General features: G+C 37.3%; 1 protein-coding gene across 1 annotated transcript in view; it reads right to left on the reverse strand.

Moving 5' to 3' along the window:
• LOC150097249 (uncharacterized) overlaps positions 1-13,086 on the reverse strand; it is a 550,351-nt gene that overhangs the window by 190,151 nt on the left and 347,114 nt on the right. Inside the window, exon 20 of the mRNA XM_090407628.1 lies at positions 2,357-2,513. Coding sequence (XP_090263754.1) covers positions 2,357-2,513 — 157 coding nt within the window. The remainder of the gene's footprint in view (positions 1-2,356; positions 2,514-13,086) is intronic.

A 13,086-nucleotide genomic window follows, 5' to 3' on the forward strand; every position in this document is an offset into this window, starting at 1 on the left:
GTGGGTGGTGTCCAAAACATGGTCAGCCAAGCCTGAATGACCATAGTTGTGTTTGAAGATGTAAGACTTGTGTTCCTCTAGACAGATGGATGCTGATCTGCCTGTCTGTCCAAAGTACGCCAGCTTACAGGAACGGGGTATTTTGTAAACTCCAGGCAGAGAGAGAGGAGGGAGTTGATCTTTCGTAGAACGGATAAGGGTAGCCAGTTTGCGGTGGGGCTTATATGCTGTGTGTAGATTGTACTGTTTTAGTATCTTGGCTATTTTTTCGGATGTGCCACGGATGTAGGGTATGGTGATGGCATTTTTAAAGTCTTGTTGATGAGAAGGACGGGGAATGGGGGAGGAGTTGATTATTTTTTTGATACTGTGATCGCTGTAGCCATTGGAGAGGAAAGTGCTGTGTATGTGGTTAAGCTCAGTAGTGAGGGCGGTTCCACTGGAACAAAGATTGTGGGCTCTCTTGGTAAGAGTTTTAATAATGCCATATTGTTGAGAGGGGTGGTGGTGGGAGAGTTTGTGAATGTATCTGCCTGTGTGTGTGGGTTTTCTGTATACGGTGAAGGTAAGTGTATCATTAGGCAGGCGTGTGACTAAGGTGTCTAGGAAGGGTAAACAATTGTTCTTTTCCTTTTCCATAGTGAACTGGATTCTTGGATGTAGACTATTGAGATGACTGAGGAAGGAGTCTAACGTGTCTGGGCCATGAGGCCAAATAGAGAACACATCATCTACATCTACATATTCATCTACATCTACATAGATGATGTGTTCTCTATTTGGCCTCATGGCCCAGACGCATTAGACTATTGAGATGTAGACTATTGAGATGACTGAGGAAGTAGTCTAACGTGTCTAGGCCATGAGGCCAAATAGAGAACACATCATCTACATCTACATAGATGATGTGTTCTCTATTTGGCCTCATGGCCCAGACGCGTTAGACTCCTTCCTCAGTCATCTCAATAGTCTACATCCAAGAATCCAGTTCACTATGGAAAAGGAAAAGAACAATTGTTTACCCTTCCTAGACACCTTAGTCACACGTAGAAAGTATTTTTACCTTGGGTATAAATATATATGTTAAAATTGCTTGGTATCTTTAACATATAAACCTTAGTCACACGCCTGCCTAATGATACACTTACCTTCACCGTATACAGAAAACCCACACACACAGGCAGATACATTCACAAACTCTCCCACCACCACCCCTCTCAACAATATGGCATTATTAAAACTCTTACCAAGAGAGCCCACAATCTTTGTTCCAGTGGAACCGCCCTCACTACTGAGCTTAACCACATACACAGCACTTTCCTCTCCAATGGCTACAGCGATCACAGTATCAAAAAAATAATCAACTCCTCCCCCATTCCCCGTCCTTCTCGTCAACAAGACTTTAAAAATGCCATCACCATACCCTACATCCGTGGCGCATCCGAAAAAATAGCCAAGATACTAAAACAGTACAATCTACACACAGCATATAAGCCCCACCACAAACTGGCTACCCTTATCCGTTCTAGGAAAGATCAGCTCTCTCCTCTCTCTCTGCCTGGAGTTTACAAAGTACCATGTTCCTGTAAGCTGGCGTACTTTGAACAGACAGGCAGATCAGCATCCATCCGTCTAGAGGAACACAAGTCTTACACCTTCAAACACAACTATGGCCATTCAGGCTTGGCTGACCATGTTTTAGACACCACCCACAGGGTATCATGGAAGAAAACCACCATGCTCCACCACAGCAAATTCAAGAAAGAGAGACTTTTCTTAGAAGCAGCAGCAGCTCTCAAAAATCAACCAAATCTCAATAAATATGGTTGCATTAAGCTTCCGAAGATTTGGGAAACACTCATCACCAGAGTTCCCACCTTACATTCCAGGCCACCTACTACTGCCCTTAGAGGGTGCTCTACCTAGATAGGACTTTAGTGTCACCTACGTGGTTGGGTATAGTATTGTTTGTTATTTGTATATATGTTACATTAATTGTTTTTGTAATCCCCGTAGATGTCCTAGTGACTAGGACGAAATATAGGAAGTATTAAATTCTATTTTAATTCTTTTTGAGTGTTGTAAAAAATCCATTAAGCCTCCAACATGATATACATCACAAGATAATTAACAAAAACTGATAACATTATTCTTTAAAGACGGAGCCAAAATTCTATGCCAATTTATTAGTTAACAGCAAAAATGAAAATGCCTTTTCTTTCACTTTGTGGAATGGTATAATTAAACAGTAAAACTGATGAGATACAATATGTTAATAATATTAAGTAAAAGAATGTTACACATTTTTAAACTGTTTAAATTAAAATTAATGCTCAAAGAACTAAAATTCATTTACCACACTGGAGCAAAGAGTGCCAATGCTAAAGACATACTAGAAGCTATAAGAGATACACAAGGTACAATAATTACGATGAGAAGTGTTCCCAGTGCACCTTTCAAAACATAATTCCATAAACGATTCAAATGGCGACTGAAGCCTTTCCCTATAAAACCTAAATAAAATAGAGTATTCATTTAGATTACAAAGACAATATTCATTATATACTATGTTACTTAAATGTAACTGCATATTTTATGAAGAGATTATTATTGATTGTAATGTAGGTGAAGAAATTGTCTGTATCATAGGATTTCTTGGTAACAAACTGAGAGATATTATTTAATGGAGGTGATCATTCAAATTGATCCTATAGATTGGTCTTAATCCATGATTAATCTGAATCAGTACACTGTAATTGCAGAGGAATTTAATAAATATATATTGCAAGTGTAAAAGTGAATACCTACCAATCAGAACAGAAAATACTTCTTTATAAATAGTGACTTATAATAGAGGAATAAGTTGTTGATATTTTAAATCATTTTGTCAAAGTTGGAAGAAGGAATAATATATCACTTTTTTTTAGCAATAAACAGTGTATAATATCAAATTAGTTATCATTGTTATAATTATTATATAGGCAAGGCTCATTGTGAGAGAAGCTCACATTAACAGTATTCCTATTTAATAACGAAGCACTCAAGACTGCTTCTGGCAACCCATTCTATCATTCTCAAAAAAAAGTAGTTATTACCATCTCCCGCATCATGTATTAAAAATTTTCTTCTTCATCACTCTATAAGACTGATACTTATAGGTTTATTAAAATCAATCAATACATGTTTCTATCATCTCCCCTCTTTTCTACTCAATGACCAAATTTTGTAATCAAACCCTTGTAAGGAGCATTTCACACAAACCTATCACTATCTTGATCACTAGCCTTGGGTTAGTAGTCAAGGACACTACTTCCTTGAGGAAGAAGTGTCCACTACTTCCTCATCCCTAAGAAACTAAATCTGTGAACCATATTTTAGATGTGACAGCATCAGAAAGACTTACAAAGAGGAATAATAATCTCCTCCTCTCTACTTGTCAGTTTGCTCTTTAATATCCTTTGAGCCATTTTGCCACTTCTACAGCAAGTCCTCTGAATTTCAACTCCCCATTTCCAAAATTCTTAGCTTCATAAATCTCCTATAATCAAGTTCTGTCAATGTGAAACCTGACTTGAAAATAAAATCACAGTGATAATAAACGAAAGGCTTAAGAATTATGTATACAGGGCTAACCTCTAAACATATCCACATGCTATAAATTAAATGTTTATGTTACTAATTGTAAAAAACATTTGTAAATAAAGAGGACACATCAAAGCTGACCATTATGTCAGTATGTTGGAGTGTAAGGTTTTCTATGCTGGCTTTGAAATGGGCTGAGTTTTTATGTGTGATGGTGTGTTGCCAGTATAGTGTGTGAGCTCTTTGGCCAAATGTTTAGCTAATTTGTATGTGGGGGAATCAATGCCATCCACTATGGGACGTAATGGCACATTTTCTTTGTGTATTTTTGGGAGTCCGTAAATACGGGAGGGGGGGGGTATAGAGTTAAACGGCTTTAATCTGTTGGTAACTTCTACAGGCCAAGAAGTGACTCTCTTAAGGAGCCTGTGAAGTTTTCTAATTTGAGAGCTGGTGGGATTGTAATTGATAGGGAGGTAAGTGGCCCGATCTAATAGAACAGCATTCAGCTTACCTATATAGTCCTTTTGGTTAAGTACTACAGTTGCATTTCCCTCATCCGCTTTGGTGATAACTAATTCTTTATTATTCTTCATTTCCTGTAGAGCTTTATATTCCTTGTTTGATATGTTGGTTTTTGGTGGTCTTGCTTTGGAAAGGACACAGGCTACATCCAGTCTTACACTGTTGGCGACTTGATGTGGAAGGTGGCGGATTCCACGCTCGATCTGGATCATAATATCCTCACTAGGTATTTTATTGGGAGCAATGGTGAAGTTGTGTCCACGTGACAGTGCGTTGAGTGCTTCACGCTTCAGGGTGACCAAAGAAAGGTTGATTACCATGTTGGTAGCAGGTTTTGGAAAGACGGTAGAGTTCTTTTTTAATTTTTCGAACTTTTTTATCTGTCGGCCTCGTATTTTTTTAAATTCTTTTTCGGCAGCGGTATATGAGACGTCATGTAAAATCGACCAAAGTTCGTGGTTCAAAGTGCGCGAAAGCTCATCTTCGACGGCACGAATAGCTTCGTTAATGTCCACTAAGAGCGACTGCGTGGCGGTGATTTGTTCACGTAGCTAGCGCGGTTATATATTCGGAGAGCTTTTTGTGACACAAACCGGTGCTTAAATTTTACACAGTTCGGGATTACTTTATTATCCCGGCAGCGTTTCAGGAACGCTAGACGATTTAATTGTCTAGACAGCTTCAATTTCAATTTACCGTATTGGCGGGCCTTCCGTGCGATTGTATCTCTGTGCATGATGTTGATTCTCGTAGACAGGCTTATACGTTGGTTATGCATTATTAAAACACTTAAGGAATAGAACAACGTAGTTAAGGATATAAATTAAGTTAAACTTTAATAACTTAACTACAGTGATACACCGTAGCAAATACAAATTTGAAAGACTCTTTATGGAATCAGCCTCAGCCCTAAGAAATTCTCCAAACCTCAACAAATTTGGTTGTATGCGACTGCCCCAAATTTGGGAGGCCTACATCTGCAGACCTTCAGCCCAACGCCCAAGAACACCTACTTAGCCCGCTAGAGGGCACCATCAGGACTGTTAGGAGAACAATAGCTTCATCTCTTCATTCCCAGTTTCTGTGTTGTAGTGCCTATGCACACGTAACTTTCTTGTAAGTTCCTTTAGAAAATGGCAATGTGACGTTGCCAAAATATCGGAAAATATTTATTAAAGTTTAACTTAATTTATATCCTTAACTACGTTGTTCTATTCCTTAAGTGTTTTAATAATAATAAGACTTAGAATAAGATTACAAGACTTGGATTATAGAATTATAAACTCAGAATAACAGTCATGTTATTCTGAGTTTATAATATCACATGGGAAAATAATTTTTATCTACAAAAAGAAGGTATGGCCATGGGCTCACCACTCCCCCAAGATACCTAACTTTTATGTGGAAGACTTCGAGCAACAAGCTCTAGATTCTGCCAAATACGTTGATGATATTTTTGCCATTTGACCCCATGGCCACAAAATATTAAATATTTTCCTAAGCTACCTGAACAAACAACAAAAATGTATCCAATTCACCATACAGATCGAAAACAACAACTCTTCCTTTTCTAGACACATGTGCCACACGTCTTCCCTCTGGCTGCCTCTCCTTCACAGTCTACTGCAAACTGACACCACACAGGCCAATACACACATAAAAATTCCAACCACCATTCAACGCAAAAACTTGGAGTCATCAGCACCCTCAAACATGGAGCCCTAACAATTTGCTCCAATGAACATGCTCTGAACTAAGTTATTATTAGCCAATTGTTTGTAAAAAATGGCTACAATAAGAAAACAATTCACAAGATCCTCCATAAAAATTACATTAAAAACAAAATATATTACACAATATCAGCGAAATATATTACATGCCATAATCATATACCATACATTAGGGGCATTTCAGAAAAAATAGATAGAACACTACTTAAATACAATATCAAGACAACCTTCAAACCCCCCTGAAAAAATTAAGAAATTTATTTAGCTCTTCCAAAGATCCACTTCCATATCTTACCCACCCAGGGGTTTACAAAATTCAATGTACCTGTAACCTACCTTACATAGGGAAAACAGGATCCACCAACCCGATTAGAACAGATGAACACAAACGCCACATTAGATACCTCCACTATGGTAAAACAGGCCTGTCAGACCACACACTACAAATATGCCACAGAATCGACTGCAAAAGGCACTAAGTCCCTATGCCGCACCAAAACCTGGCTTGAAAAAAAATTCAAAGAAGCCTATGAAATGCTGAAACATCATCCAATTCTGAACAAGAATAATGAATTAATTATTCCAAGAATCTGGAGGCTCTATCTTCGGAACAACACCAAACAAGAAAATCTTAATACGAGAGGACTTTAGATAGAAATTGTTTGATGTAGTTCTTTTTTTTTTCCACCAGAGGTCAAGCTAGGGAAAATGATTAATGAACATTTAAATTCATCTTACTTTTGTGTAGTGTCATTTGGCTCGTGTCCTGTACAATGTATGTTTTCCTGATGATGACCTCAATACAGAGATCAAAACATTGACTGTTACTTTCTTAATGATAAGTAAAGTAATTATTCTAACGTAACGCATGTGTTGTGTCTCCATAAATTCTTCACTATGAATGCTGACCACCGTGTAACCCTAAAAGAAAAAATTGGATTGCAAAAGTTGGTGGAGAGGAAAAAAAAGGGGGATATGATAGAAGCATTTAAGTTGCTCAAAGGATTTTATAGGATTGATGTAGGTGAAATGTTTCAGCATTTGGCTAAAGGGAACAGGACAGAAGAGGTCATCCCTGGAAGTTGGATAAGAGAGTAGTACGATAGATATTGTGTTAATAGATTGGTTCTCCCACAGTGAGACTTAGGACTCCATGGAGGTGTGTGCCTGCATAATAATAATAATTGTGTGTGTACACAAGTTTCCAGAAATCCACTTGCCATGGCGAGTTATCAGAGAGAGATGGCAAGTGAATTTTCAGCCTCGTTTAATATGAATTCAAAATGTATTCCTTTATAATTCTTTGCATAATTTACACTATTTTTACTTTTTTTATATATATATTTTTTTAAACATCATCTCATTCATTATCAAGTTATTTGGTCACAGGTAGCCCCAATAAATGTAATGAAGAAGTCTTCAACCAGGAAATAGTATCTTATGTAATTAATTTAATAAGTCAATTCCTTTGTAAACTGTTTGTCCCTGCCAAAAGTTAGTTTTCACAGAGATACTCTCAAAGATACCCTTCTGCTGTTTCCAAAATGAGAAGGAATTCCTGTTCGATGACAAACAGGTAGTACTATTTATCTCTCACCCTCTGTTATAAACTAAAACCTATCCTAAACTAAATCCCAATACATGTGCAGTAGCATGTTATAGAATTAAATTAAAATATATCTGAAGGAAAAAAAAAATAAAAAATAAGATAACATACATAAAAAATTATTTTACACAATTTTGTATGACAATTTCCCATACTTTAGGAATAGCAAGAATGTCATTACAGTTTAGAATTGGTTTATATAAAGTGCTGAAGCCCTACTTCACAGACCAAATCTAAACCATAATGACATTCTTGCTATTCCTAAAGTATGGGAAATTGTCATACAAATTGTGTAAAATAATTTTTTATATATGTTATCTTATTTTTAATGTAATCTATTTTTTTTCCCCTCCAGATATACAGTCATACCCCAACTTACATGGTTTCTTATATGTATGTATTCCTGTCCCGCTTCACCACTAGTCATATCTTTCCGGCGCCGGCCGCATTCGCCAGTGTCGCACATGCTGTGAATAAGCACTGATGTGTTTCGCGTGGTCTCCATTCATACACGATTTTTATAGTCTACAAATCTTGCGATTGTTTAATGTTATGTTCTTGATAATAATTTTATCACATAAAAAATAATAATGTTGTCCAAAGGAAGCAAGTTCGATTCTTCTACGGCCAGCAAAAGAAAAGAAAAACATTGACTTTGGAAACAAAACTCAACATTATTAAGGATTTTGAAGGCAGAATGAAAATTTGTGAGCTAGTAAAGAAGTTTGATCTACAGGAATCCACAGTAAGAAATCATAAAAGAAAGTACAGAATCACTCCTATCCCCCCCCCCCCCAGTATCACCTTTTATGGCAGATACATGGACGATATTCTGTGCATTGGTAATCCCACACACACACATCACCACCTTAAAAACATCCCTAAACGGTTACAGCAACGGACTAAAATTCACCACAGAAACCGAACAGAACAAATCCATCAATTTCTTAAACTTGACATTAACCAGAACACACAACAAAATAGCCACGAAAGTATACCACAAACCCTCGCATATCGGAAACTACCTCCATTTTCACTCATACCATCCATATTCTGTTAAAAAATCTGCCATCTTATCACAATTCATAAATGCTTACAAATTTTCAACCAATCAGAATAGTCGAAACACAGAAATTAAAAAACTAACACAGATCTTCATAAATTGCAACTATCCTACACAACTGATTAACTACGCAAACAGGACGGCAAAAAACCGCCAAAACAACCCAAGTACCAAAACGAACTTCCCAACACAAAAAATTATCAAAGTACCATACACCCAAAACACATACAAAGCCTATAAATACATCTTCAAACATACTGACTACAAACTGGTATTCACCAAACCAAAAACTGGCAAATCTCCTAAAACCCACCAAACCTCACAGAAAGAAATATTTGAACATCACAATGTAGTCTATAAATTTCCCTGCCAAAAAGACTGTGATATCACCTACACAGGTTCCACCATCAGGTCTTTATGGGCAAGACTACAAGAACACTTCCATGATTGTAACATCCCTATTCCTGAACATTTAAACACTAAAAAAGTAACATCAAAAAGAAAAATCGAATACAAAGCACAGGAAAAAACGGAAATAGCTGTTCACGCCTTTGAACAAAAACATACCCCGCAGATCGACAAGGCCATCATAGTAGACAGACAAGACAATGAAACAATGCTTAGAATATCAGAAACAATAGCCATAAAATGTCACGCGAACTCTATCAACGTACACAGGCCCTATATAATCTCCGAGGTTTGGAAGCTTCACAACATAAAATTGAGGTCACAACACCGACCAATAGGTGATAACACAAACACTTCAAAAACAGAAGCACCTACCCGACCTGACATAGCATCCACTTTCCCAATATGTTCAGATGACGACCAAAAATAGTCAAAACGGACCGCACCCCGTCAACCCCCTTTTCCCCTTACTCCTCCCTATATAAAAAATCAACCCTTTCACCTTTTCCCCACCCTATATAACATAATAATATAACATATATGTTTATATATGTATTACTGAAAAAAACCCGGGTTTTTCTAATTTAATTCTCCCAAATTGCCTACCCCCCCAACACACTCAGTAGTTTTCAGACATCGCAGAAAGAAGAAAAGCCGCAACACCCAGAAAAAGGTATGTGTAAATTTCTCTTCCTTATGCTACATATACATTTTTGGTAATATACATCTACAATGCCCTAAGAATCCGTGAGTAAATAGCCAATGACATTTAAACATGGGCACTCTAAACTGAAGCAGGCAAAATAGTCGTAATTATAATAATAATAAAAGAAAGGTTTAGAGATTTTGGAGGACATAGATTCTAACGAGGAATGAATTGTAGCCACAAGGTAAGGAATAAAAAAATCATTAGCTTGCTATGAAGAAATTCTGCGTGACAAGAAAAAGAAATTATGCTGTCAGACGAATCTATTAGATTTTATGAAACATTGACATCGAAATAACTTTCTTTTTTTTATGTACGAAAAACTACAATTATGTTTATATTTCTTAAAAAATATAAGTAATTTTTGTAAACCTTTGGTCACAATTAACTAATATTTTGAATGTTTATATATATAAATTACATGCAAAATTATACCCCGAGTTACGCGCATTCGACTTACGCGCTTTTTGTTGGTCCCACCTACCGCGTAACTTCGGGGTATGACTGTATTTTAATTTAATTCTATAACACGCTACTGCACGCATATTGGGATTCCATTATAATCATGTGCCCTAACTGTATGTTGTTCCGAGTATTGTTTGAATTAACTGTACTGACGATGTCCTAAGATACTTAGAATGAAATATTTACTTATTAAAACTTATTACGTGTGTTTGTTTAGTCATGAATTTTCCACAGGTTTCATTGTACAATAAAACCTATCCTATATCAGCAGATTAATTCTGAAATAAACAGTCAAGTATTCTCAAACAATATTAAGCACCTCCATAGCGCAACTGAAAGAACGACGGCACGTTGCACCCTTCAATTAGAAAAGGATTAATTTCGATTCTTGTCATGAAGGGAGGAATCTTTATATGGACTTTTTCAATTGAAGGTGAGTTAGCCATTCTCATATGGAACTAGCAGGGTTTTTTCTCCCAGAAACTCGGGTTTTTCATCCTGCATACAGACAAATTGGCCCTTCAGAACACACACACACACAATTTACAGACAAAAAATACTAGCAGTAGTGGTTGAGGGCGGTAGATGGCATTGATCTAGGTGATTGGTAGTAGAGGCTATGTGTAGTAGTGGAGATGGAGAGTTGTACAAGTTGGTGTTCTCCTGCGACGAGTCTTTGGACTCCTTGGAGGTGTCATGAATAATAATAATAACTTGCAAGTCATCATCATTCTTATAAAAATCAGAGATACTATTAAACAAAACAAAACAAAACAAAACAAAAAAAAGAGATTAATTTAACAATACTGATTTCATTTGTTTCATTGCCAACTGTAATTCTCCCAATACCCTCATAAATAGGTATGCAGTTGTAACGTAGTAATGGCATAGTGTAATTATATATGTGAGTATACATGATGAAAATGCTCTTTAATAGTATTATTTAAAAAAAAAACACAATTATCTTGCAAAGATGAGTCTGAGACTGAATCACATCATTTATTTATTTATGCTTATGGCTACATGAAACTGGAAAGTGAAAAGTGAAAAGTACAATCACAATTTCCAGCAACAAATGATGAAAATCTTAACATATATAAGTTTATTACATAAAAGGCATAACCAGCTTTCTAAGTCTTTCCTTTTTTCGTTTTTTTTTTTTTTTAAATAAAGCAAAAGTAACTTGTCATAATCAAGCCAGGGACAATTATCGTCCTACTGTAACAAGTATGACAAGGCTGCATGTTCTCACAACACTTCACAACATAAATGTAGCTGTATCCTAGGTTTAATCAGAGAGCAGTTGTGTCTTGTGTGAGAAAACTTGATCCATTAGAGGGGCCCATTTCATATTACATCATCATCCTCTAACATGTTGAAGACTATGAGAGTGATTACGAGAATAACGTCTTTGTGGTGAGACAGGATCGTGATCTTCTGTTTCCTCTATAACCACTGTCACCATCATACCAACTACAGGTCAAGGTCCAGGCTGGAAAGCCAATTCAAGGTCCACACAATATGAGTAATCACAATAAGGGTGATCTGATAGCCCCATTTATGTAGAAGGTAGCCACATCTGCCCTGACTAGTTCTGATCCTGTTTATTGATGACCAAATCTTCTTAGGAAGATCAAAGCCAGGCTGCGGAGCACAGGGATCTTCTATCAGGAAGCCAATTGTTGGACCAGTGTTCTCTCCATATGTCAGATATTGATGGCAGCGTAGCTGAAGAGAGTTCGTCCATAGAGGCTTTCTAGATTTGAGACATAGACTAGGTGGGTTTATGAGTCTGATGTAGGGGCAGGAGTGGGTTGCTCACTGCTTTATTAAATTCCTTAATCGAGGCTTGTCTTCTCCATATGTGTGGTGTGGTGGAGCAATGTTAGATAGAACTGGCAGCCAGGAGAGAGGGGTGCTTCTCACTGTCCCACTAATTGTGCGCATAGTAGAGTTTAGCTGGGTCTCTAATGTTAACGTGTGTACTTCTTTCCCAGACAGGGGCACAATATTCTGCTGCAGAGAATGGAGGGCTAGTGCAAACAATCTTAGGACTTCTGCACCACAACCCCAGGTTGATCCAGCAAGCCTTGAAATGTCATTATTTCTGGTTTTAATATTATTGGAGAGGTTGATAACGTGCCTTTTATAGGTTAGGCTTTTGTCCAGACTCAACCCAAAGTACTTTGAGTGAGGCTCGTGTTCTACTATTTTTCCACAGAAAGAAAGGTTGAGTTGTCGATTCGCCTCTGCATTGTACAGGTGGAATACTGAAGACACTGTTTTTGTTGGATTTGGCTTCAAGTACCACTGCTTAAAGTACTCGTCCAGGGCGTTCAGGTCTGTATTAAAGGTTGGTAAAGGAGGTGGATTGATGTAAGATCACTAGGGCATCGGCATACATATACTTGCTTGATCTGGTATGAGGTAGATCATACACATAAATGTTAAAAAGTATAGGAATAACACAGAGCCCTGAGAAAGACCATTGTGAAGGAATCTGGGCCTGCTCTTTTTTCTGCCAATATGGACCCGAATCTTTCTGTTTGAGAGAATAGAAAAAAGTTGGAAAGTTTTTTTACACTTTATAATATTTCCTAGTTTTAGAAGGAGGCCCTCCCCCGATCCAGACAGTGTCGTAAGCAGTTGTTATATCAATGAAAATGAAAGTGGCTCCAGATTTAAATTTCTTCTGGAAGCCTGCTTCAATTTGAGTTGTCAGGGCCAGGACTTGGTCACAGCAACTTCTTTCTGGCCTGAAGCTAGCTTATTCAGTCAGGCGTGCTCTTTTGATGAATGGTGAAATTCTTTTAAGGAGAATTCTTTCAAAGAGCTTAAAGGTCGTGCAAAGCAAGGAGTTAGGTCACAGGTTTTTCACATCATTTGGATCTTTCCCTGGTTTGGGCACAGCAATTATTTTGGCTTCCCGCCACAGCTTTGGTAGTTTACCAGTCATGATGATTTCTGAGAAAAGGGCAGCCGGCCATGTTGACCAAGGTGT

Source organism: Typopeltis vanoorti, chromosome 17 (assembly GCF_054136105.1).
Source record: "Typopeltis vanoorti isolate ZY-2024b chromosome 17, IOZ_Tvanoo_1.0, whole genome shotgun sequence".
Taxonomy (NCBI): Eukaryota; Metazoa; Arthropoda; class Arachnida; order Uropygi; family Thelyphonidae; genus Typopeltis; species Typopeltis vanoorti.